The 27362-nt window shown below is 44.8% G+C and overlaps 1 protein-coding gene and 1 long non-coding RNA gene across 2 annotated transcripts; one reads left to right on the forward strand and one right to left on the reverse strand.

Moving 5' to 3' along the window:
• LOC121640504 lies at positions 1–7766 on the forward strand. The gene is made up of 3 exons (XM_041986312.1): positions 1–265; positions 4633–4977; positions 5221–7766. The coding sequence occupies exons 1-3, from the start codon at positions 211–213 to the stop codon at positions 5532–5534; spliced, it is 714 nt and encodes a 237-aa protein (XP_041842246.1). The 5' UTR covers positions 1–210; the 3' UTR covers positions 5535–7766.
• LOC121640580 lies at positions 4831–27125 on the reverse strand. Its single transcript, XR_006010514.1, has 3 exons — positions 27116–27125; positions 15514–15526; positions 4831–4906 (listed from the first exon to the last, which is right to left on the reverse strand). It is a non-coding gene; the product is annotated as an uncharacterized LOC121640580 (long non-coding RNA).
• Positions 27126–27362: the final 237 nt, after the last annotated feature.

The following is a 27362-nucleotide window of genomic DNA, read 5'->3' on the forward strand; positions in this document are numbered from 1 at the left end:
GGAACCAGCGCACCCAGACTCCTTCTTCTTCCTGAAAGTCCCTGCGTATACTAAAGTAACATCGATGAAATACATCTTTAAAATCAGCGTTTTCTCTGTCAATGTCTGGTTCGTAATTAACTCAGTTTTATATATATATATATTGACAGGAAAATGAATTAGTTCTAGTGACTTGATAACTAACGAAGAGTCGGATCGTTTAAAAAGGAAATGTCTGCTTTGCTACTGATCTTCCTTGTCCGCGACCTCGTGTTTGTTTCTGCTGGTGAGTTTTATTTGTTGGGTTAAACTGGTGAAACTACTTTAATTTGGGAAATAGTGAAGGAAACATCAGCTGGTAAACTGGTTCTGGATGAGCAGGGTGGGTTTCTATCTTAACGGGGTTTACTTTAACTGTAAAGGTTGTTAAACGATGTTAGAGGAAATACTTTATGGTGGAACCAGGATTTCCTGTCAGTTTCCATCATTAATGTGATGAAGTTGACCACGGTGAAGTTGGTTTTAGGTTGGATATTCGACAGACATTCATCATTTCGTGTTCAATAGTTTCCGTTTCACGCGACCAAAACATGCAATTCCTGACCTGTATTATAGCACAAGATGAGACAAACAAGACACACCCCTTTTGATTCATTTTATAAGCTCCTTCTGTTTTTTACAAAATTTTTACAGTAAAAATATCAATATTTCTTCAATAGCTCCTGCAGACACCCAGCCTGCTGGGGGGGACCACCAGGGCCCCAGTCACAGACACACTCAGTCAGCCTGCTGCTGCGTCAGGTCCGCATGACCTCCAGCAGACATCCAGCAGGCACCCGGCCTGCTGGAGGACCTCCAGGGCCCCAGTCCCACTCCTCCCCAGCCAGCCTGCTGCAGCTAGAGGCCCGCACCCAGCTGGCTGGAGGACAACCAGAGTTCCCGAGCCCTTCCTGGCCGCCGCGGAGCCGGTCGCGGCGCACCGCCACGGAGAAAATGCGCCAGGCGAGGGCCAGCCAGCACCGGGCGGCCGTCCCTGACCCGTCGGGTTGAATCCCCCGGGCGGACTGCGCAGGCCCCACCCGTTTACCTCTTAACGGTTTCACACCCTCTTGAACTCTCTCTTCAAAGTTCTTTTAGTTTCTTCAACTTTCCCTTAAGGTACTTGTCGACTATCGGTCACTCATATTGTTATCGCTGACACAATGATGATGAGTTAAACAGTCTTATTGCGTGTGGCAGGAAAGATTTCCTAAAGCGGTCCTTGAGACAGCGAAGCTGTCTGAGCCTTTTGGAAAAGGAGCTCCGCTGTCTGTCCAGCACAGGGTGGAGAGGGTGGTCCGGGTAATCTAAGATAGATAACAGTTTGTTCAGTGTCCTCCTGTTGGGGCAAAAAGTTACTCTGTCAAGGAACGAGGAGTCTGGTGCTGAAGTGAAGAATGATTACAAGTTTATTGAACACAGGATTAAAATACAAAGAATAGAAAGAATAGGATGAATAGAAAGAATAGAATTGCAATTCCTGAGAGACTGCTCAGAGGTCTGACAGCACAGAGATCTGAACAGAATCTGATAAGAAACACACATGCAGCATCTTTTAAGCAGAATGATCACGTCACAGCACATCATGAAATACAAACAAAGAGATTGTCTGTTCCTCACACAGGATTAGACACTTCAGCAAACCTAATGAGCTTTTTCAGTTTATTGAGCACGTAAACAACCCCAGTGACATTAAGGCAGGATGCCCGGCTGGGTCATCCTGAGGCGCCTGGCTGGTATCAGATAAGTCACACAGGTCAGAGCGAACTGTTCTAAAGAATGCATCCACATTTACGATAGCAACAGGCTACTCAGTATTAAACTCAATTACCAAGAACTTAAACAAGCTGTTTACCCTGAGAGGGATCAGTAGACATAATATAGTAAAGGGAATAATATGAAATTTCCACAACACTCCTCTCCACCACTGCTTCTAAAGTGTCCTGTCTGCAGCCAATGACAGAGCCAGCCTTCCTGATCAGTTTGTTCAGTCTGTTGGTGTCACTGGCTGCAATGCTGCCCCCCCAGCAGACCACAGATGAAAACAGAGCACCGGCCACAACAGACTGGTAAAAGATTTCCAGCATCTTGCTGCACACGTTGAACGACCGCAGCTTCCTCAGGAAGTAGAGTCTGCTGCAGGCCTTCTTGTACACAGCTGTGCTGTTGGTCTTCCAACTCAGTCTGTTATCGATAGTCACTCCCAGGTATTTATATTCCTCAACCGTGTCCACATCACTGCCCAGGATGCAGAGGGGCTGTGGAGCTGATCCCTTCTTCCTGAAGTCTAACACCATCTCTTTGGTCTTGTCCACATTAAGCAGCAGGTGATTGTTACCCGCCCACTCCACAAATCCGTCCACCAGCCCCCTGTACTCCTCCTCCCGTCCACCACTTATACACCCAACAACTGCAGAGTCGTCAGAATATTTCTGAAGGTGACATGACTCTGAGTTGTACTGAAAGTCTGTGGTGTATAAGGTGAACAGGAATGGAGAGAGCACAGTGCCCTGCGGGGCTCCTACATCACTCATCACCACATCAGACAGGACACCGCCCAGCTGGACAAACTGCGGCCTGTCTGTCAGGTAATCAGCAATCCAGGAGACAGAGGACCAGCCGACACCCATCAGCTGCAGCTTCCCACTCAGTAAAGAAGGCTGGATGGTGTTGAAGGCACTGGAGAAGTCAAAGAATGTGACTCTCACAATGCCTCCACTACCATCCAGGTGTGAGTGAGCTCGCTGCAGCAGATAGATGACAGCATCATCCACCCCCACATGTGGCCGGTAGGCAAACTGCAGAGGGTCGAGAAAAGGTTTCACCAGCAGCCTCAGGTGGGCCAACACCAGCCTTTCCAGCACCTTCATCACATGTGATGTAAGGGCAACTGGACGGTAATCACTGAGGCCAGATGGAGATGACTTCTTAGGAACAGGAACCAGGCAGGAGGTCTTCCAAAGTTGTGGCACCATCTCCAGGCTGAGGCTCAGATTGAAGAGGTGCTGGAGAACTACAGACAGCTGGCTGGCACAGGTCCTCAGTATCCTGGGGCGGATACCGTCCGGGCCAGCAGCCTTGTGTCTGTTCAGTCTCTCCAGCTGTCTCCTCACCTGCCAGGCTGTTACAGTCAAGCCAGGGGAAGGGGTTGGGGCGGGGGGAGGTGTTATGGGTTGAAGTCCAGTCTGATCCAGTGGGCTCACTGTAGGGGGGGGGGGAGGGGAGAGCAGTGGAGCAGTTGGAAGAGGGGGGGGGTGTGGGATGGCTGGGGTAGGGGCAGAGGAGACAGGGGCAGTCTGAGAGCTAAACCTGTTGAAAAAGGTGTTAAGCTCGTTAGCTCTCTCCCTGTTACCATCAGTCAGTCTGCCTCTCCACTCACATCCTGTGATCTCCTTCATTCCAGACCACACCTCCCTCATGTTGTTCTTCTGGAGTTTGGCCTCCAGCTTCCTCTTGTAAGAGTCCTTACACTCCGTCAATTCGTCCCTCAGTTGGTGCTGCACCCTCCTGAGCTCCTCCCTGTCTCCAGACCTGAAGGCTCTCTTCTTCTTGTTGAGTAGGGTCTTCAGGTCGCTAGTGATCCACGGCTTGTTGTTTGGGAAGCATCTAACAGTCCTGGAGGACATGACAGTGTCCTCACAGAATTTGATGTATTCCGTGATGCTGTCCGTCATATTGTTGATGTCTTCCCCATGAGGCAGGCAGAGTGCATCCCAGTCTGTGCAGTCTGTGCAGTCCTGCAGGGCCTCCTCAGCCTCCTGTGTCCACCTCCTCACTCTCCTTGTGGGCACAGGCTGCTGCCGGACAATAGGCACATACTTTGGTGAAAGCAGAACCAGGTTGTGATCTGACCTGCCGAGGGGGGGGGGGGGGGCGGTTGCACTGTATGCTCCCTGTGCGTTTGCATACAGTAGGTCTAGAGTTTTATTGTCCCGAGTGGAGCAGTCCACATACTGAGTGAAGTCAGTCAGTGTTCTGTCCATGCTAGCATGATTAAAGTCCCCTGTGATTACCATGAAGGCATTTGGTTGCTGCGTCTGCAACCGGGAGACGACGGAGCATATTTTAGTTGAGGATTGGGGCCCCTCGGTCACATGATGTGGAAGCTATTGAAGAAATATTGATATTTTTACTGTAAAAAAATTATAAAAAACAGAAGGAGGGGGTGTGTCTTGTTTGTCTCATCTTGTGCTATAATACAGGTCAGGAATTGCATGTTTTGGTCGCGTGAAACGGAAACTATTGAACACGAAATGATGAATGTCTGTCGAATATCCAACCTAAAACCAACTTCACCGCGGTATGAAGTTGTTTATTTCTCAGCTCTAATGTTTGTCCACGTTTCTCCAGGGATTCGACAGAAAATGTTTCTACTGTGACTAAATGTCCAGAAACATCACATGACTGACCATCCTCATCCACACCCAGTCTGAAGCTGCTTTCACTCACTACTACATCATGTATCAACCTGAACATGGTCCAGGTCTTCCTCTGGTCCAGGTCAGACCAGTGTGGTCTCTCTGGTGTCTCCTCCCTCTGATGCTGCTGTGGAAGTGAAGAGTTCCTCTCTGATCTCTTTAACCTCTCTGATCTGTGTTGTTTCCTCTCCTGCAGGACAGACAAACATCACAGCTGAACCTGGACATGACGTAAATCTGCCATGTAGAGCTGGACATGATGGAGACATCGATGCTGTGGAGTGGACCAGACCTGATCTGGAGCCAGAATATGTTCTTTTCTACAGAGGTGGGCGTCTTGATCCAGACCACCAGAATCCATCTTTCCAGAACCGGGTGGATCTTCAGGACAGACAGATGAAGGATGGAGACGTGTTTCTGATTCTGAAGAAGGTGACGACTGATGATACAGGAACATATGAATGTAAAGTCTTCCAGAGAGGAACAAACAGCATGATTGCAGAGTCCAAGTCCATCATCCATCTGGAAGTTCCTCCTCCAGGTGAGTGTGTCTCTGTGTGTGTGGATCAGAGGTGAAGCAGCTTACTGGTTGCTGATGTGAGAGTGAAACATCTCAGATCAGATGTTTGTGTTTTCTAAAGATGTTGTTGATGAGACTCTGTAGAAAGCAGCTGGTCTGAGTGCAGTGATCAGAGTGCAGGAGATGATGTGTGACAGCAGTTTGAAGAGGAAATGATTCATCACCTCCCTGATACTGATACTCACACCTGCTTCTCACCTGCAGGTACAACACAGGATGGAAGGAACCAGGATGGAGGAGACAAGGATGGAGGAGACAAGGATGGAGGACATCTTGGACTGGTTGTGGGTCTTCCAGCTGCTGGAATCATTGTGATCATTGGGATCATGGTTCTTGGTTTCTGCATCTATAAAAGACTCCAGAAGAAGAACTCGGCTCCATCAAGCAGCAGCTTCACCAGCAGAGATGAAGGAGGAAATGAAAGTGAGGCCAACATTTTATGTGTGGAAGCACCAACAGATCAGGAGAAACACCAAAACTCTTTACTGGTTTCAGCTGCGATTTCCAGCCGAGACTGAAGAGAAAATGACTGATTTAGTAAAAAGTGCAGCTTCTGAAAACAGAAGAAAAAGTTTCAAATGTAACCTGCTGCATTTCAGACCCGAGTAGCAGGAGAACCGAGACTTTTCACCAAAGAGAACATTTCTAAATATATTTCACTAACATGAATTTCATTTCAGAAGCACCGTCCCAGTATGGATCCACAGATGCTGCAGACTCTTTAAATCCCAGTTTGTGGATCACAGACTGGCTTTTAAAGAACACTCCAGTCCACGTGGCTGGAAACATGGTGGTTTCTGATCTGGATCAGGGTCCCAGTGAGGTTACTTCAGGGTCCGCTCAGACTTTTCAGAACCACGAGGCTGGTTCACGACTTCCAAACCCGTCATAAAACCCATTAACTGAGAAACTACAAGCTTTTCTGAAAAAGGCAGATGGACGTAGACGTTGATGATAATTTACTGACGGGTTTGAGTCACGTTTCAGTTTTTTCTGATGTTTTCATCCTGGTAGAAATGATGGATTCTGATTGGTCAGCGGCTGCGAGCTGTTTGACATGAATGTGGCCGGTCAGAACGTCTGGAGGACTGATGAGCGTCGTGGTGCTGCTCAGCAGGGACGTCACACTTACTGAATTTCACCATCAGTTTTAAAGGCTGGATGAATTAATCCTAAACATCCTGAACATCCTGACTTTCCATGTGGGATCATGTGATCAGATCAGGAAGGAAAACAACACGCGTGTGTTAGCGTTGTGTGTGTTTTCCTTCCGTGTTTCATGGGAAAGTCCAGCAGAGGAAGAGTTTTTCCCTCCAGACTAACAGATGAAATCATCCTGGTGGATTTCTTAGCTTCTAGAAAATATGGGGCAGGACGTCTCACCAGCCTGGAAAGCAGGACATAAACCAGGAAATCATCATCATGATGAAGAACAGCAGCTTTGTAGCACAAAGTAAAGCTTCAATGATGCTGATGTTTAACACTGAAATGAAATGTTATCATTCGTTAGCAACTAGCAATGCTGCACGACTCCAGTCAGACTTACAGGGTTGGTTAACTCACTGAAAACTACATCGTATGGATCAGAAAAAGTTGGATCGTTGTTCAGATTTCTGACTCAGTGTGAGGTTGATGCTGTTTTCTCATCAGTGAGCAAAGGTCTGTAGAAGAAAGCATATTTATTCCCACTGTTCCAGTATCATTTATGTCTCCAACAGCAGATATTCTACTGAACAACGTTTTAGGTTAAAAGCTGTCAAATGGTTTAAAATAAATGTTCAGAAGCATTTTAATAATGTAGTTCCCAGTGAGAAGCCTCCCGAGTCCAGGTAGAGGTCCTGCAGCCTTTTCCAGAGTTAATATGTAGGAAGTTACTTTAACAAAAAAGAAAAAACTACCTTTAACTGTGACGTCCTGCTGCTCAGTCCTACTCTGTGTATCAGTCTTCTGTAGTGAGTGGAAACGGGTTAAAAGAAAAAGAAGATGCAAGGTGTCTTAGTTGGGCCTAAAGACTCATTTATGCTCCTTTTACGTAGGTAAATGGGTTCGTTAATTTCAAACGTCACTGTCCTCATGATGATCATTCTCAGAAAGAAATATAAAATAAGCAGTGCAGTAGATGGAGGGGGTCTGAGAGGACATTTACAAAAACTTGTAAATTTCAGTGTGTATTTTATTTCAAGGTCAAAATGACATCAGGAACAAATTCACTATTCTTCTGGGTCATCAGAGGACAAAAAGTCCCTTCTGAAAAAACTGTTCTGGAAACATTACAGAAATATTTAAAATAGTAATTTAATTTCATGTGATATTTACTGCCTGAAAGTGATGAATGCCGTTGTTTTTACATATTGATCCATGTGGCTTATGGTTGGTGGGGTGGGGGGTTATGAAGGAGACGTGGATTGTAAATTTTCTGTAGAAATGTCCAAACATTTTCTCCTGTAGATGTTTCAGTGTTTCTTTGTGTTGGTTCATATTTCAAATTTATCTCAGAGGAAAAACAGAAACTTTATTTCAGACATCAGTCAGCTTTTATTTTACATTTCTGATCACAGTGAGTCTGTTACATGAATATTTTCTCACTGATCAATGAAAACTGGATTATAGACGATCAATACTCTGTTATCCCATAATAGTCCAGCTTATAGCTTCTGTTGGGCCTTAAGTATTTTATTTGTTAATAAAGTTTTCTTGTTTGTACATGCAGTGACTGTTTAATATTGATGTAAATGATGAGTAGGAATGATGGCAGCTTGTTTTCTATATATATATATATATATATATATATATATATATATATATATATATATATATAGTGGACGAGGTCCAGCATTCTGTTTACATTTACACACTGGCTGATAATGTCTTTGTTTTTGTTTTTCAGTTTGATAAATAAAACTGCTGCAGGTGTAGACACCTCTGGCGCCCTCTGGTGGCCGCTTCTGTGCCACAGCTGTTTGTGAAAGCAGTTGGTTCAACATTGTGGGAGGAGGACGGGTCCTTGCAGCCATCTTTAACTACCAACACTTCATTAAATTCATGTTGAATGTCAGTATAACACCAGTATTAATATGTTGCATAACTACAACGTCATGTAAACCAGGTAACAGCTAAAACCTGTTGTAATAAAACTGACCCAAATCGATGTCGGATCAAATCCTGATAATTAATTCTAAATTTTGAGAATATGAATTAAATTGATACTTGAAATTAGAATGGATACCCAGCCCTAGTTTGCACATGTTTCCATATTAACTTACCTAGATGAGCCATTTTAGAACAGAAAACCAAAGATTTACTACTGAAACAGAGAAATCATGTTTTCATCAGCACTGAAAGATGAGTTTAACTCCTCTAGTTGGCCTCACTCTCCTCCTCAACATCTCCCCCTCTTCCTTCCTCCTCTTCCTCCTCCTCCTCGGACTCCCATACCTTCCCCCGCTTGACATTGACTACAGGCCAGGTTAAGAGACAGATGGAGAAACTACATCAGAGGAAGGATGCAGGTCTGGATGGGATCTGGCTCAGTATCTTGAAGACCTGCATCACCCAGCTGTTTCCTATCTTGCAGCACTTTTTTAGTCTGAGCCTGAATCAGGAGAGAGTTGAGTTCTCTGGAAGACGTCTTCCTTGGTTCCTGTCCCCAAGAAGTCCAGACCATCCAACCTCAACGCCTACCATCCAGTGGTCCTCACATCGCATGCGATGAAGGTGCTGAAGAAGCTGGTCTTGGCCAGTCTGAGACTGCAGGTGGAGGATCTGCTGGACCCTCTGCAGTCTGCCTACCAGACCCATGTGAGTGTTGATGATGCCGTCATCTACCTGCTGCAGAGACCATCTGGACCTGGATGCTGGTGGTAGCTCTGTGAGAGTCACTTACTCTGGTGCTAGAAGGTTTATGATGGGGGGTCCAGGCAGGGAAAGGCTGGTACATGTAAATCAGGGTTCAGATTTTAGGAAATAATTAACCAATTATTTAAACTAAATGAGTCATCTGATGTAAAATTAAAGTAAAAAACAAACATTTCTGATGAAAACTACTTTATATTCATCTCCAACATGAATCCTGCCGATCCTCCACCTTTAAGCTGAATCTGACATGAAGACAAAAACTTGATTCTCACACCCATAAAATTTATTTTACATATATGAAGATGAATAACAAGTAATCTTGTGAAGCACCAACTTTAACTTCATGTTGAAATGCCACTTAGGACGAGAAATTGAATCAGGACACTCAGAGCTCTGATGTTCAGAGAGAGAAATAACAAATATTTAGACCTGCTCTTGGTGTTGCTGCAGGTGGAGGAAGGTTTGATCTCTGGCTTCTTATAAAGAGTATTAAATTAACACCTCCACCAATAACAACAATAACTATGACTGAAACATACAGACTAACAGCTCCATCCTTCTCTCCTCCATCCTTCTTTCTCCATCTTTGTCTCCTCCATCCTTGCGTCCTCCATCCTCTGTTGTACGTGTAGATGAGAACCAGGTGAGTATCAGTATCAGGAGGTGAGGAATCATTTCCTCTTCAATAGAATAAATATGGAAAATAATAAGGTAATGAATGAGTTTAAATAGGTCTATTTATTTACTCATTAATTTCCTTTTTATTTTCCAAATTTGTTTCCTTATTATTTTTCTATCTTTCCCTAATACACTGCTCACAAAAATTAAAGGAGCACTTTAAAGAAACACATTAGATACATCAGATCTCAATATGAAGTTGGATATCTATACAAATAACGACAGGGCAATGTCTTAGGAACAAAAGGATGCCAAGTCTTTTAATGGAAATAAAAGTTTTCAGCCTACAGAGGGCTCAATTGTGTAGACACCCTAAAATCAGAGTGAAATGAAGATGTGGCAGGCTAGTCCATTTTTTCAAAAACTTAATTTCTGCAACTCAAAATGCTTTTCAGTATCTTGTGTGGCCCCCACGAGCTTGTATGCATGCTTGACAACGTCGCGGCATGCTCCTAATGAGACGACGGATGGTGTCTTGTGGCATTTCCTCCCAGATCTGTGTGAGGGCATCCCTGAGCTGTTGTACAGTCTGAGGAGCAACTTGGCGGCGCCTAATGGATCGAAACATAATGTCCCACACATGTTCTATTGGGTTTAAGTCAGGGGATCGTGAAGGCCATTCAATTGTTTCAATTCCTTCATCCTCCAGGTACTGCCTGCATACTCTTGCCACATGAGGCCGGGCATTGTCGTGCATTAGGAGGAAACCAGGACCTACTGCACCAGCGTAGGGTCTGACAATGGGTTGAAGGATTTCATCTCGATACCTTATGGCAGTCAGAGAACCATTTCCTAGGCAGTAGAGGTCTGTGCGTCCCTCCATGGATATGCCTCCCCAGACTATCACTGACCCACCACCAAACCTGTCATGTTGAACGACGTTGCAGGCAGCATAACGTTCTCCTTGTCTTCTCCAGACTCTTTCACGTCTATCACAGGTGCTCAGGGTGAACCTGCTCTCGTCTGTGAAAAGTACAGGGCGCCAGTGGCGGACTTGCCAATTCTGGTGTTCTTCAGCAAATGCCAGTCGAGCTCCACGGTGCTGGGCAGTGAGCACAGGGCCCACTACAGGACGTCGGGCCCTCAGGCCACCTTCATGAAGTCTGTTCCTGATTGTTTGGGTAGAGACATTCACACCAGTGGCCCTCTGGAGGTCATTCTGTAGGGCACGAGCAGTGCTCAGCCTGTTCCGCCTTGCACAAAGGAGCAGGTATCGGTCTTGCTGATGGCTTGAGGACCTTCTACGGCCCTGTCCAGCTCTCCGAGAATAACCACCAGTCTCCTGAAATCTCCTCCATGTTCTGGAGATTGTGCTGGGAGACACATTAAACCTTCTTGCTGCAGCACGTGTGGATGTGCCATCCTGGAGAAGTTGGACAACCTGTGCAACTTCTGTAGGGTTAAGGAATCGCCTCATACTGCCAGTAGAGATAATTACTCAAGCCAAAACCAGCACGAGTGAAAAATCAGCCAAAAAAGATCAAGAGGGAGAAACTTGAAATGACCTCCACATGTAAAACCAGTCCTGTTTTGAGGGTTTTCTGATTGTTGCCACTGTGGTGCACCTGTTGTTAATTCCATGAACACCAATACAGCTGAAAGTGATTAACGATGCCCTCAGCTGCTTAACCAACCAGAAAATTATCAGACAGGTTTAACTGATTTCATGCCAGGCCCAATAAAAAAAGTGTTCCTTTAATTTTTGTGAGCAGTGTATATTTCTTATTATTCTCCCAGTTATTTATGTATTTGTTTGGTTGCTATACGTCGGTCTAGTGGCAGCAGGTCCCAGTAGCTCCTGTTTATTTAAATCTCAGCTCTCTGCCAAACAGATGTGATGCCAGTGTTTCCACAGACCAGGTAGCAGGTTGTAGCGCCCCCCTGGGGCCGGTGAGGGAATGGAGGGTGGTGGTGTTGTGGTGGTTGGTGGAGTCGGTCATCAGGGTGTTTGTAAGGTGTGTATGTAGAATGATTCAAATCAATCTGAATTCTTTCTAGTAAGATCTTTAAGAGACAACTAATCTGTTTCCACCTCATCTCTCTCTCTGTATGTGTGTGTGTGTGTGTGTGATGGAGAGAAACAGCGCTATGATTTTTTATGGCTGTCAAATTATAAAAATATTTATTCAGATTAAGCACAACTTACCATTTTTACTGAACTGTATCGACAGAACGAACCGATGCTACAAATATTTAATATTAACTTCTCTTGGGAAAACCTCAGATGTCCAAGGGTCAGTAAATGCAGCATGTACCCAAACCTGGGTCCATGATTTGTCGTCATCATAGGGCTGCTTTCAATTTATGTTTTATATAATACTTAAATAAAATAAATAAATAAAAAACAAAAATAAAAAAAGTGCTTAAAATCTACAAAATATTACTACTACTACTACTACTACTACTAATAATAATAATAATAATAATAATAATAATAATAATAACATTAATAATAATAATAATAATAATAATAATAATAATAATAATAATAATAAAACAACCCTGCCTGTGGTTCTATGTATACAGTGTATGTGATCTTTGTATGGATGCTGCAGATTATTTCTTCTACTTTAATATGTCGATTGTTTCTGGTGTTTAACTTTCTCTTCTTATCTGCTTCTTCCTGACCTGCACTCCCTCCTCTCCTCCTTTTTCATCTCTCCTTCTTTAGACTGACAATCATACACAAATAGATTTTATTTAACTAGATGAAAAAATTACATAAATATGAAAAAATGCTGTAGAGAATATTAATAAATAAAGTCCTCTCTGCTCCTGTCTCTCTTTGTACCACCAACCAAAAGGCAAATAACCGAAAGACGTATTTTTTTATCTAATAAGAAATATAAACATTAATTTGATCCAAATTAGAACTTATTACTTATTCTAGACAGACCGTTTGATATTACACTCTTACCTGTACCTGCCCCCCCCCCCCCCCCCAAAAAAAAAACAGAAGACAAAACTATGTCCAAATGTCCATGATGAGGCTGTCTATCTGTCTGTCTGTCTGTCTGCACACACAACAGTCGGTTAGCTAGTCAGTACATTGGCCTGAATATGAACACAGGCACATACATGACAGCTTCTTCTCTCATTCCAGTTCAAACAGAGGACAGAGGTACTGGCCACCTGTAACGTTTCTTAGCTCGAAGAAACGTTGGCTAACTCCTACCTGCCAACATAAAGAGTAACCTAAGCTTAAATGCAGCAAACATGAGGACTGCTGATGATAATAATGTGTTGGTATTGAGTGGTAGAAGTTAAGAATTGTGCCACATCTCCTGGTTTAAGCTACTTAAACCACAACAGCATCAGCCACTCAGGAAGGCAGCATCACCTGGAGAAAGGCAGGCGAGATCAAACCATTTTAGAGGCAGAGAGGGGGGTATTTTTCTTATTAAAATATTATGTTTCAACCAAGTACTGTATGGTTTTTATACATTTCTAGTTTGTTAAAAAAAAAAAAAAGAAAAAAAAAATTAAAAATAAAATCTTAAAATCTAATAAAAGTTTTAGGGGTGCTCGGATTCAATTTAGGGGTGCAGCACCCCTAAATTGGGCTAGAAGCTCTTATGTTCTGGTCCACAGAGGTTTCCATCCTCTCCTCATCTTCTGGTCCACTTGTTTAAACCGGTTTAAACTGGTTTAAACTCTCTCATCCTCGCTGTATGAAGGTGATCAGGTATTATTTCCAGTTCTGAACCCGGTCAGCTCATGTCTTAACATCCACGGTCCTCCTACTTCTCTTCTGGATTTAGGACATCTGTGGGGTCTGATCCTCTTCAACAGGGTCTATGCCAGGTTATTAAGAGGTCTATGTGGTTTCCAGATCTGGGGACCAACAGAGTAGGACCTGGAAAGTCCACCAGGGAGACAAACAGGACATAGACGGACAGTTCTCTGACTGCAGTCCTCAGGACAAGTGGAAAGACACCGAGACGGTGACTGATTATAAATCCACAGACATCATCTGAACACACCGACCTGCTGCTTTGATTCCAGGAAGGAGGAGGAGCTGCTCCACCCCCTACTGCAGAGTCAATGTTGGTCCTGCAGCACCTTCAGGTGAAGCCTACGCTGCAGGTGTGCTGACCAGCTGGCAGGGTTTTTACCAGGATGTTCAACCTCATGCAGTAAAATACAGTTGATTGTCTCTGTTCCGCAGAAAATGTGCAAATTTAATCCGTGTTCTGCTGAAAACACGAGAAGATCCGCGTTTCTCACGTTGCAGGACTCTTTTTTTCAAACTTCATCACAAGATGTCGTCTGGAACGAACTCTACAAAAACTCACTTCTCAGTAAAAACCACTACAGAGCATTTCTGTCCCTCTAAAATATGTCTGTTATCAGTTATATTCCTTTTTTCTCATGGAGGTGGAAACCAGCTGTTTTCTTCCAGATGTGTGATCAGCAGAAATCAGTCGTTCCGTGATCATGTGACCAGTCAGCGTCTGCATGAAAAACATGATGTTTGGGTTTGTTTTAAGTTGTTTTCTGACAGGCTGCATGATGTCCAGCAGAGACTGACCTGGTGGGAACACGGTCATGTGACCATGGGCTGATTTCACGGAGCAGCTGAGGCTGTAAGTGATGCAGGAGGAAACACCCAGTTCATCTGAGTCCTCTTATTTCTAAGAGACCTGCAGAAACTTCTGGAAGTTCTGGTTGTCCTACATGATCTGTGTTCTCCAGGAATCTGAACTATGAGGCTGAGCTGAAGACAGAAACCTTTTCTAACAAAGAGAAACATCTGAACTCTGAACAGGAAGTTTCCCAGGAGCATGCTGGGAAACGGAGTTCTGGTCTGATGAGACTGACAGGTTAAAAATACAGGTTAAAGATTCAGGTTGAAAATTCAGGTTAAAAATGCTAAAAAAAAGCTTTTAAAAAGTGTATTATACACAGTAGGAAAGTATTTAATAGTGAAATTACAAGAGCTAAAAGAGTAATATTTCATAATGGGTTTTTCATGATTGTTACAAAAGGAAAAATGACTACGTACAATCTTAACAATTTAATAAAAGTTCAATGATTGCATGATTGATTGCTCTTGACTAGAAAAGAGTTGTGTTGTGTGCACGCACATTGATGACGTTGTTCTTTTTGCTGTGGAATAAAGCGGAATAGAAGAAGACGTTGGACAAATTCATTGAGAAATATGAGGTGGTATGTTCTGAAAACAAATTCAAGAAAGTACTAAAAGCTATTCCTTTTTTTTTTTTTTTTTTAACTTGTCCTGTCCAGCATCATAGCAGCAAAATGATAATCTGGTTGCTGTATCGTGCTGAACAAATTTGCTCTACCAAGGGGAGGCCTATGGGTAAGGCTCCTCTTGATAATGTGATTAATTTATTTATTTATTTACTTTGAATCATGGAATCTATGTAATCTTGCTGGACCTGACCGGAGGGGACAGAAAAAGATGGAAAATAGCAAAAAAAGAGCAAAAGGGAAAGAAGAAAGGAGACAAAAAGATCACAGACAGAAGGAAAATGACCCTTCAATCCACACCATCACCAGACAACAAACTGTTACACCTGTACATGAACACACCAGAAAATTTCCTACAACTTTTACAAAAGCAGAAACACACACACAGAAAAAAACAAACAAACAACAACAAAAAAAAAAAACAAAAAAAAAAAAACAGGGCTGCCAGTCATTAAGAGTATAACCAAATCAAATCAAAAAGACATAACAGCGAACAGACACTAACTCACAGGAAATATACAATTTTTTTTTTTTTTCTTTTTCATTAATAATTATCGCTTAATATTAAAGACCCACTAGACAACTCAGTGACTGTGTCAGCATGCAGAGCATGAGAAACAAGGAGTGATCAGTGATGAAGAGTGGTGAGTGAGATCATGCAAATGCGACCTCGCCTCCACGGAGGCCAGAGGCAGACCAGGGCCTGGGCCGGGTCCTCAGCAGCAGACCCGGAGCACCAACCCAAGCTACCCCACCACAAAGACTCCAGCCCCACCTGAAGGGTGGCAGAGAAGAGCCCCAGCAAGAGCCCCCCACAGTCCCGGGGCACAGGCCCCAGTGGGCCAAGATCAGCAGCCGCCGGCCCCGCCAGGGACCGGCCCACCCAGGGCAGCCCAAGCGAAGGGCCCAGGGCCCCAGGAGCCCAGAGGGGGCCGCCCCACCCCCCAAAGGCAGAGGGCCCACAACATGCCCAGGAGGACCAGGCCCCCCAGACAGCCACCCGGCGTAGGCCAGCACACACCCCGATGTTCCAGCCACACACCCCGGGAACCAGGGTGCTATCGGCCCCCTCCCCCAACTCCCCATCTACTTCAACCTGCATCCCATATAACCCCACACTCACACCCTCCCCCGTGCCGCACCCACAATCACTCACCACCACACAATCACGCCACACACAACCCTCCCACCATGCCCCGTGGGGGACACCCCAGGCGGACCAGCGGACAGCGGGCTCCAACCCGCATAGAGCCAGCAGCCCACCAGCGCAGCCATCCCGGGACCCGGCCCCGGGGCAACCCCCCCCCCCCCCCCCCCCCCCCCCCCAGACACACACAGGAGGAGCAGGGGCGTAAGAGGTCCCCAATACCCTCTCCCTCCCCGCTCCTGACTGTTTATGTAGTGTGTGTTGTGTGCAATTAAAATTGAGGGGCAGTGACTGTAATGAGCCGCGAGCCGGGCCACCTAAGTGGCCCCGCCAGCCATGCACCGCATGCCATGCCCCCCAGGTGTTGTTTGTGTGTTGTGTTTCTTGTGTTTTGGTGTCTTGGTGCAATTAAAATGAGAGGCGAGCAGCCACGGGGTGCATCCAAGGAGACCACTGAATGGTCTCCTCCGTTCCACCCCTCATGGCCCCACGCCTCCCAACTCCCTACGTGTGTGTGTGTGTGAGACAGAGAGAGCGGGAAGTAAGAGGGGTCCGGGGATGTACGTCCAGAGGGAAGCAAACTTCCCTCTGGATGATGAGCCTCTAGTGGCATTAGGCACCCCTGCTCCCCAGGAGGCCCCCCAGGGCAAGACAGGCCAGGAGAGGCCGCCCCCCATGACCGGGCCATTCAGGGACCGCAGCCAGTGAGCCGCCACCCACCCCAGAAAGTTCCCACCCTCCCACACCCCTAACGGGGAATGAGAGGATGGGGACAGCGGCAGACCCACGGCCCACCACCCCCAGGCCCGCCCAAGCACCCCCCCCACAAGTGCACTTAACCCCGCCCCAACCACACACAGAAACACATGCACACACCTATTTCCTTGCATACTCCTACTCATCATAACTCACCTATGCCCTCTCAGCCCCACCCAAAAAATATAAACACTCGCACAGCATCCAACCCTCCCACTCTCACTCCCCAGACACACCCCCACTCATCCTAACACATGCATGCGCACGCTCACAAACATACCCCCCCATTCACACAAACATCCACAGTATAGACACACACACAACATACAAGCATCCCTGTCTCACACCCCAGCACCTCCCCCTATAATCCCCCGAATCCCACTCAGCCCTCCTTCAAACCCCTACACCCCTCCTGCCCCCGGGCCATACCCTGGGTCCCAGGGTGTCAACCAGACACCAAGGCATGCACCAACCCACACCATGGCAGCACATCCGGGCAGGCGCAGACCCCAGGCACATACGGAGCCCACCACCCCGGAGGGAGGAGGACCACCCCCAGGCACCAGAGCCCAGAACCCCCGCCCAGCCCGCCCCAGAATAGCACGGCCACCCGGCTCAGGACCGACGCCCACCAACCCAGGCACCACCAGTGGCCTCACCCCCCGCCACGAGGCGACTCCAACCGCTGGCCCCCACAGCCCCCGACGGGGACAGACTCAGAGCCACCCCCACCGCAGAGCAGCCCGGTCCCGCATCACGGGCAACCACAAAGAACCCGCAACCACCAGTCACTCCCGGCCATTTCTCAAACCCCCATAGCAACGAGGTCACAGTCCTCCACCTACACTAAGTGATGGAACTAAGCACAGGGGACCAGAAGGAATGAGATTCAGCCAAATAGTTATTCAAGGAGGAAGACATTGTCTCATTACTGATGTGGTCAACTAAGAGATTCCTAAACTGCTGAATACACAGATTATTTTTGTTTTTCCAGTTCACAAGGATAGTTTTCTTTGCGATGCATAATGCTGTGCGTATCATGTGTGCAGAGTTAATTGCCATATTAAAGTCACCCAAGTCACCTAGTAGACATAGTGCGGGGATTGTAGGAATATTACATTTAAACCATGTTGACATGTCCACACATACCAGAAGCCAGAACCTGCGGACAGGTGTGCAGGACTACAAGGCATGGAGGTAGTTATCTGGTGTGTTTTCGCTGCAGTGTGTGCAGATGTTTGATTGTGACAGACCCATCCTGAACATCCTTTGTCCTGTATAATGAGTTCTATGCAGAATTTTGAATTGTATTAGTTGCATATTTGAATTTTTAGTCATTTTAAAGGTGTTTAAACATATTTGTGACCATTTATCTTTATTAAAGTTACTGGGTAAGTCACCCTCCCATTTTGAAGTTGGAAGACAGATTGAGTCTTCTAGTTTGGATAATAATGTATATGTTTTTGATAATAGCTTTGGGGCATTGAGATTCATGAATTCTGCCACCCTAATAGGTAGCTGGAAGTTTAATTGATTAATAGTATATTTTTTACATATAATAGATTTAAGCTGGTGATATTCTAAAAATGTTTTGCTACTGATTCCATATTGTGAAGTGAGAATATTAAATGATAAGAAGCTTCCATTTTCTATTATATGTTCTAACTGTTTTATTCCTTTATTTTTCCATTGAGTAAAATTGATAAGCTTTTTGTTTTGCAGGATGTCAGGGTTGTTCCAGAGGGGTGTAAACTTACATGGAAAAAGTGAGGATTTGGTTATTTTTAGAAAATCCCACCAAGCCACTAAGGAGGAACTGATATTGATGCTTTTAAAACACTTATGTGTTTTGATGGTTGAGCTGATGAATGGCAGATCAGAGATAAACACATCCTCACACAATGCTTGCTCTACATCTAACCATGTTTCATCCAGACTGCTAGGTTTAAGCCATTTGGAGATATACTGCAGCTTGTTAGCTAAGAAAACATGATTAAAGTCGGGTAGCTCCAATCCGCCTCTATCTTTAGTCTGTTGTAAAGTTTTTAGACTGATACGTGATGGCTTATTTTTCCATAAAAATTTAGATATATGTGAGTCCAGTGACTTAAACCAACTGGAGGATGGTTTAGTGGGTATCATTGAAAACAGGTAGTTTACTTTAGATAGAACCATCATTTTAACTGTGGCAACCCTCCCCATGAGTGATATGGGTAAGCGCCTCCACCGTGAGAGATCATCCTCTATTGCTTTAAGTAGCTGGACATAATTTAGCTTTGTTAGTTTTGATAGCCTGGGGGAAATGTTTATGCCTAGATATCTAATGTTTCCAGACTGTATTGTAGTATTGGGTATGTTTTGTAAGTCTCAGTTAATGGGCATAACAATAGTCTTAGACCAGTTAATAGAGTAGTCAGATATTGATGAGAATGTGTTAATAAGTGTGATTGTCTGGGGGAGAGACATCGGTGAGTTCTGGAGAAAGAGTAATACGTCATCAACATAAAGACTTATCTTGTGTTCTATATTTTTGGCATGGATTCCTTTAATCTCTTTATTTTGTCTTATGGCAGCAGCTAGGGGTTCAATAAAAATAGCAAAGAGTGATGGAGAAAGTGGGCAGCCCTGTCTGGTGCCTCTCTGCAAACAAAAGCTTGGAGAGGTTTGATCATTGGTCTTCACACATGCATTTGGGTTGTTATATAATATTTTTATCCAATCTATGTAAGATGACCCAAACCCAAATTTGTTTAACGTTGCAAATAAAAATTTCCAGTTTACTCGGTCAAATGCTTTTTCTGCATCTAAAGAAATTACTGTGGATTCCAGATTATGTAGAGTAGAATAATCTATGATGTTAATTAATCTACGCATGTTAGTAGAGGAATGTCTACCTTTAATAAAGCCTGTTTGGTCAGGATGTATTATTAGAGGGGTTATTTTTTCTATTCTTCTGGCCAAAGCTTTGCTAATTATTTTGAGATCTACATTTATTAATGAAATTGGACGGTAACTGGATGGAAGTGTCGGGTCTTTACCTGGTTTTAACAGTAGACTAATATTGGCTAGGTTCATATTTGAAGGTATTTTTTGTTTTTCCTTTATTTCTAATATCATATTGTAGAAAGTGGGTGCCAACGTTGTCCAGAATTCTTTGTAGAATTCTGCTGGGTAACCATCTGGACCTGGAGCTTTATTGTTTTTTTTTTGTTTGTTTTTTTTACCTGTCTTGTCCAGCATCGTTGCAAACAGAATGAATGTCTGGCTGCCGTCTGGTGCCGGGCAATTTTACTCTATCAAGCAGGGATTTATACTACATGTATAAAGTCCCTCTTGATGATATGAAAAACTTTATTAAATCAAACTCTTAATGCTGGACTCGACCGGAGGGGACAGAGAGAGAGAGAGAGAAAAGAAGGGAGAGAGAAGAGGGAGGGGAGGGAGAGGGACAGAAAGGGTGTGGGGAGTGCGGGTGGGGACTTCAGACATCATACAAAAGACCATGTAATCCATACTACTTACAACATATATAGCTAAGATCATCCTAGCCAGTAGGTCATTACACATTACACATTAGTAACAATAATAATAATCACAATAATAATAATAATAATAATAATAATAACAGTAATAATAATAATAATAAGAGTAATAATAATAATAATAATAACAGAAATAATAATAAAATTTTAAGAATAATTATAAGAATAGAGAGAAAAAGTATATTGAAGAAAAAAAAAAAAAAAAAAAAAAAAATATGATAATAGATATAAGTGAAACTGCTGTATTCAAGAACACGCGCAGAGAAACCTGTGTGGATGTGCCGGAGGACTCGGCTACACGGCGACGCAGAGACTGTGTCAACATACCGAATATACGGAGTGGAGACGTTCAGGAAGGAGTGACCATGCAGAGTGATCATGCAGATGCCACCTCACCTGAACAGAGGCCAGAGTCAGGCCAGCGGTCCCGAGACCCAGGCCACCAGCCCCCCCGTAGGCAACAGATCCCAACCGGTCCACAGAGACGACCACTCGCCCGCCCAGGAAGACAGCAGCAGGAGACCCCAGCAGGAGCCCCCCCGCGGACACAGGGCACCTGCCCCGGCAGGCCGAGGCCAGCAGTCCCCGACCCCCCCCCGAGCACCGGCCGCCCGGGACAGACGGGGCAGAGGGCCCGGGCCCAGGAGCGCAGGGACACCCCCCACCCCCACAGGCCGAGGGCCAGCACGCCACCCGGGGGGACCCGGCCCGCCCAGACGGCCACCGCCAGAGGCCAGCCCCACACCCCAGTGCCCAGCCGCACACCCCGAGAACTAATCCTGCCCCCCCCCAGACCAACACACACACAAACAAACACACGCACTCTCCTTCCACTCCTCCATTCATCCTCCCACGCATACCCCATCCATCCCTCACATACTCTTTCCTCCCGCACACACACACCATCCTTCCACCATCCATCCTCCCACACACACACCATCCTTCCACCATACATTCTCCCACACATACCCCATCCTCCCACACATACATCATCCTTCCACCATCCATCCTTCCACACACACACCATCCTTCCACCATACATTCTCCCACACATACTCCATCCTCCCACACATACATCATCCTTTCACCATCCATCCTCCCACACATACACCATCCTCCCTCTCATACACCATACATCCACCTTCACATACCCCATCCTCCCACACACACACACACTATCCTTCCACTACCCATCCTCCCACACATACACGATTCTCCCACACATACACCATCCTCCCTCTTCTACACCATACATCCACCTTCACATACCCCATTCTCCCACACACACACACACTATCCTTCCACTACCCATCCTCCCACACATACACCATTCACCTACCCATACACCATCCTCCCTCTCATACACCATCCATCCTCCCACACACACCATCCTTCCACCATCCATCCTCCCACACATGCCCCATCCTCCCACACATACATCATCCTTCCACCATTCATCCTCCCACACATACCCCATCCTCCCACACACACACACACTATCCCTCCACTACCCATCCTCACACTATTCTCCTACCCATACACCATCCTCCCTCACATACACCTTCCTCCCACACGAACACCATCCTTTCACCATCATCCTCCCGCCACCTTATGTCCCGGGGGGACAGCCTCAGCCAGGAGGCGAGGAGACATGAGCCAGGCCCCCATCCCCCCACACCTCCCCAACCCCCCACTCTCCACCCACAAAACAGCACCTTCCCCCCAGGGCCAGCAGCCAGAATCCCCCGGGACAGCCCGCCCACGCCCCGGGCCAATGCGACAGGCCACCCGCCCCGCCCAGCCCCCGGGCCACCCATGGAGACAGGGGCGCTTAAAGACCCCATCCCCCTTCCCTCCCCCACTAGTGAGGGAATATATTATGTGCTGTTTGCAATTAAAAGAGTTAAAATTGGGGGGCAGTAACTGCATTGAGGAGGGGGTGGGGCCACCTGAGCAGTCCCACCCACCTGACCTCGCATGTTCCGCCCCCCAAAACGTGTTTGTATGTTGCAAATGTTATTTGTGCTCAGTGACTAAGTGGAATTAAAAGCTGGGAGGCATGCTGCCGCTTGGCGAAGCAATGGGGCCACTATGATGACCCCCCTGCCCCTCCCAGCGCAACAAGCACACCTCCCACAGCCCTACCTGTGTATGTAGTGAAGAGTGGGGGAGGGGAGGGGTCAGGAGATGTAGGTCCAGAGGGGAGTAAACCTGGACCTTTATTGTTGGGCATATGCTGGAGAGCTTCATGGAGTTCGCCGACTGAAAGGGGGGAATCCAAGACCATTTTATCTTCATGTTTTAATTGTGGAAGATTAATGTTACTAAGAAATTTATCAATATTGTCATCTGTTGTAGTTAGTTGTGATGTATATAATGTTTTATAGAATTCTTTAAAAGTGTTATTTGTCAGGGTCGTGGCTGATGTTTCCTTCTGGATCTCTGACAGAGGAGATGGTTGTTTTCTCCTTGTTTGTTTTTAACCGATTAGCCAGGAACCTTCCAGATTTATTTCCATGCTCAAAATTCTCCAAGCGAAGTCTTTGCACCAAGAACTGCGTCTTTTTATCTATTATTTCATTAAATTCAAGTTTAGCTTTCCTTATAGCATTTAGTGTGTGTTCTTCTGGGGAGACATGGTAAGCGTCCTCTAAGGATTTAATTCTGAGTTCTAACTCTGAAATTCTCAAAGTTTCCTTCTTTTTCTTATGAGAAGAGAAGGAAATTATTTTCCCTCTCATTACTGCTTTTCCTGCTTCCCAAAGAACACTTGCTGAAGTTTCTGGCAAGTCGTTATTTTCTAGATATAAGGACCATTCTCTTTTGAAATAGCTGATAAACTCAGGATCTTTAAGTAATGACGTATTAAATCTCCAGTTACTAGTTGCTGGTTTATTGCTCTTACTTCTCAGAGTGAATGATACTGGTGCGTGATCACTAATGCTAATAGGATGGATCTTGATTTCTGACATGTCATTCATCAGCGAGCTGCTAGTTAAGAAATAATCTAATCTAGAATAGGAATGGTGAACTGAAGAGAAGGTGTATTCTCTTAGTGTGGGATGGTGAGAGCGCCAAGCATCACAGAGACCAAAATCCTTCATGTACTGTTTTACAGTTTCTGAGGATTTCCAGACTCGATGAGCTCCTGTGGTACTTTTTTTCTCCAGTATAATGTTAAAATCACCTCCTATAATTAGTGTGTTATCTGAGTGACCATAGAGTGAGGCGAAGAGGGAGTGAAAGAAGGAGGGATCATCTACATTTGGACCATATATATTTGCGATACATAACTTAACATTTTTAATAGATAATGTAATTATTATAAATCTGCCTTCTGGATCTATGATTGTATTATCTATATCAAAATTTAACCTTCTATTAATAAGAGTTGCTACTCCTCTCTGCCTAGAATTATAACAAGCTGAATACACGTGTGGAAACTGGGTTGTTGAGAGAAGATCTATTGTTGAGTTTGATAAATGAGTCTCTTGGAGTAATATTATATCTGCTTTCATTTCTTGCAAACGATTAAAAATTTTTAACCTCTTTTCCCCTGTGCCAGCTCCACGCACATTCCAAGTGACAAATGTGAGTTCGTTCATGAACCAACCACAGAAATGAGGGCTATATGCATATTACTGAAGCGTGTGTGCGTGCATCCCACTGCTTCTCTGCGTGCATGTGTATGTGCCTGTTGGTTGTGACAGCGATGTATGTGCGCTTGTGCTGTCCTGTGTGTGTTCCTGTGAATCATGAAAAGTGCTGATGTGTATATAATATAATGACAAGTGTTACCGTTAACCGTTAAAGGGTCGGAGAGAAGAAGTGTAAAGAGTGAAAAGAGCGAAAGTGCCAAAGAAAAAAAGTAATTTAAAAAACTCATCTGTGCTGAGAACAGTGTAGTGGAGACAGGCAGTGGATTTACTGTTAACTAAATTATCTTTTATGGCAGTTTTATGGATATAACATGATCTAGTGAGAAAACAGGAAAATTAAAGCACATACCAAGTCAGTGGAGCCACGGAGTGATGTCCGGGTCGCGGTACAGCTGTCCATTGATAAATAATTTATCCACCGCGATGACAGCGCGAGCGCCTTGCATGATGAATTTCCTCCTTATGGGAAACAGGACTCTCCGTCGGTCCAGAATCTCTCTCGGATATTGGTCGTTTACTCCAAAGTTGGTTCCCTTCAGTTCGCGGCCCTGGTTCTTCACCTGCTCCTTCTGTTTGAAGCTGACGAACTTCGCTACAATAGGTCTTGGTCTGCTGGACCCGGGTTTCCTCCCGCCGAGCCGATGGACTCTGTGAAAGGAGATGTTTTTCACCGTTTCCTCCGGGAGCTTCAGGTGGGTTTTGATGAAGTTTTTCACCGTGGTCTCGGGGTCCTCCTCCGTCTGCTCTGGAATCCCTGCAAATACCAGGTTCTCTCTCATGCTCAACGCCTGCAGATCGATCACCGTTTCCTTCATCTTCTTATTTTCTTCCGAGAGACGGGTCAAGCCCTCGTTGAGGGATTTTACCGACTCTCTGAGACCAGCATTTTCTACAGCCAGAGTTTCCACCTGCTTCTGGCTGAATTCTAGTGATTCATGTAGCGCCTGGAACTCTTTGTGGAGAATTTCTACCAGACTCAAACGCGCATCAAAACTACTGAGTTTCTTATCTATAGAGATCAGAACATCTGTTGAGTCGTTCTCCGGTGGTGAAATAGCTCCAGGTGAATCCTCATTTCGCTGTCTCTTGGACTTAGATGCGGTGGAGGGGGTGGAGGTGTTGTTTGGTTTCCCCATGACGATTCTGTCGTAACAACGATCTATAAAATCTGTCAGGCTGGCCAAATCCTCCTCGCTGTGCTCCAGAGTTAACCTTTTAAAGACACTATTTTCCTACTTTAAAGAATATTTTGATTAGGCTGGCACAAAATACAATTGAATGAAAGTATAAATGTTTGGGCGCGCCTAGTTTGAATCTGCCGTCTCCCCGGAACTACGTCACCTACAGCATTAGCGTCACTTACCTGCCACCAGCGTCACCTACCTGTGGGGCTCTGCTCTGTTCTGCAAAAAAAAAGCTATTCCTTTGGCAATGTTTCAATTGGCAAAAGAGATCTTGACTCATTTCCATTCCTATATAGTCAGAAAACCATCTTTAATAATTGAAGGTTGTCTATTTATGGATAAAAAATGCAACAATAAATTTTTGAGATTAAATCTCACTAAACACAACTTTCCATCTCAACTAAAAAGAAAATGCCTTTTAAAGAATTATAACCCGAAATTATATGATTCAATATTTAGCTTTCCCAATTCCACCTAAAGCAAAAGAAATCCATTTTAAAATTTTAAACGCTATTTATCCATCCAACGTGTTTTTACATAATAAGTTTAACATCGGTTCGAATATGTGCACTTTCTGTAAGGTGGATATTGAAACAGTGGAACATCTTTTCTATTCTTGCAAAAAAAACGCTAGACTTTTGGACTGGTATTCAGTACTGGATAACCGGTAAAAATATGTATTATCCTCCCTTAACTTTTCAAATAATTAGATTTGGTTTGAGAATGGAAAATAAAACAAACGAATTTGGAATTAATAATATGATTATACTAGCAAATTTTATTCACAAATTTAGATTCCTGAAAATTGACCCAATCCTTGAGGCCTTCAAAAAAGAAATATTCCTTTTGAATAAAGCTTTGAAATATTGCAAATACGGTAAAGCCCATACATTGGATGATTATTTGAAACAACTTTCGAAATAACATAAAGAAGAAAAGAAATAACAGAAATAACAATAATCAGTGCCGTTTTGTTAAATATAAATATATGTAAATATAAATACCTTGAACTCTTGTTTTCTCATCCTTTGTGTTGTTGCTGCTCAGCCCTGTTCTTTTTCTTTGTACTTGTGATTTACTGTACTCATGTCATGCTGTATTTTGATGTGTTTACTTGAATAAAAAAAAAGTTTGAAAAAAAAAAAAAAAAAGAAGACGTTGGCTTCGTCTCCGTCTCTCATTTTAGCTCCCACAAGAACCACGTACCTCTCCCTATCTGACAAGTCCAGGGTGAAACACGTTGGACACAACTAAAGGAAAGAACAGCTTACAGTGAAGCAGGGCGGTGCCCTGAAACCACCAGCAGGTGGCAGCACATGACCTGAAACACTCACTGCAGACATGAAACGTCTCTAACAGGTTAAACCTTCATCTTCACCCTCATCTTCATCAGGTCAGAGAGGGTTAGTTAAACCGCCTCAGAGCTTCAGAAACTAGATCATCCTGAACATGTGACCTCAACTCTGAGTTTTACTGATCAACAGTCTGATTTTCTCCCCAAAACTTTCTGCTGCTTCCTGTTGAACCAGAGATGAAGCAGCCTGTTCCTGCAGGACTGACTGATGCCTTTACGGACACTCAGGAAAAATGGGCGCTGCTCTTTGTTTCTTCCTGCTGACTTTTTCTTTATGAACTGCTTTAAAGTCAACATGAAGTCCAGTTTGACCCTAAAACTGCTTCAGTTTGACTTTAACCTGTGAAGTTGTTGATGATTAAACCTGTTTTCTGTTTAACTTGCTTCACAGAGGAAGGAAACCAGATAAAATACCTCCATCACAGAGAGAACAGAGACTTGCTCCACCTACTGTGACTGTCTACGTCATACTGTGTGCAGCCAATGAGCTCCTCCAGCAAAGAAACATCCTCCGACCCGATCCTCTTCTGTACAATGTACAAGACCTCCAGCAGTCTGATGGGCTGTGATTGGCTGGAACCAGCTGATGCTTGGCGAATGAGCCGCTCTGCATTTTCTGTTGTTTTTTTCAGCAGCTTCAATTCCACAACGAGGCACTGGCGTGATTTAGGGAAAACAGGGGCCTCATTTGTCTTTTGTCATGTGATAACCAGGAAAATAATACAGGCCTCGCTGCAGGCTTCATCAGGACACGCCCCCTTTACTCCATGCAGGCTTCATCAGGACACGCCCCCTTTACGCCATGCAGGCTTCATCTGGACACGCCCCCTTTACTGGATGCAGGCTTCCTCTGGACACGCCCCCTTTACTCGATGAAGGCTTCATCTGGACACGCCCCCTTTACGTGATGCAGGCTTCATCTGGACACGCCCCCTTGACGCGATGCAGACTTTATCT

The sequence above is a fragment of the Melanotaenia boesemani genome, chromosome 5, assembly GCF_017639745.1.
Source record: "Melanotaenia boesemani isolate fMelBoe1 chromosome 5, fMelBoe1.pri, whole genome shotgun sequence".
NCBI lineage: Eukaryota > Metazoa > Chordata > Actinopteri > Atheriniformes > Melanotaeniidae > Melanotaenia > Melanotaenia boesemani.

Excerpts from the sequence above, each read along its gene's own strand:
- LOC121640504 (XM_041986312.1), top strand. The coding sequence starts at position 211 with ATGTCTGCTTTGCTACTGATCTTCCTTGTCCGCGACCTCGTGTTTGTT. Across the intron at positions 266-4,632 it reads CCTCGTGTTTGTTTCTGCTG|GACAGACAAACATCACAGCT; the intron begins GTGAGTTTTATT and ends CCTCTCCTGCAG. Across the intron at positions 4,978-5,220 it reads TCTGGAAGTTCCTCCTCCAG|GTACAACACAGGATGGAAGG; the intron begins GTGAGTGTGTCT and ends TCTCACCTGCAG.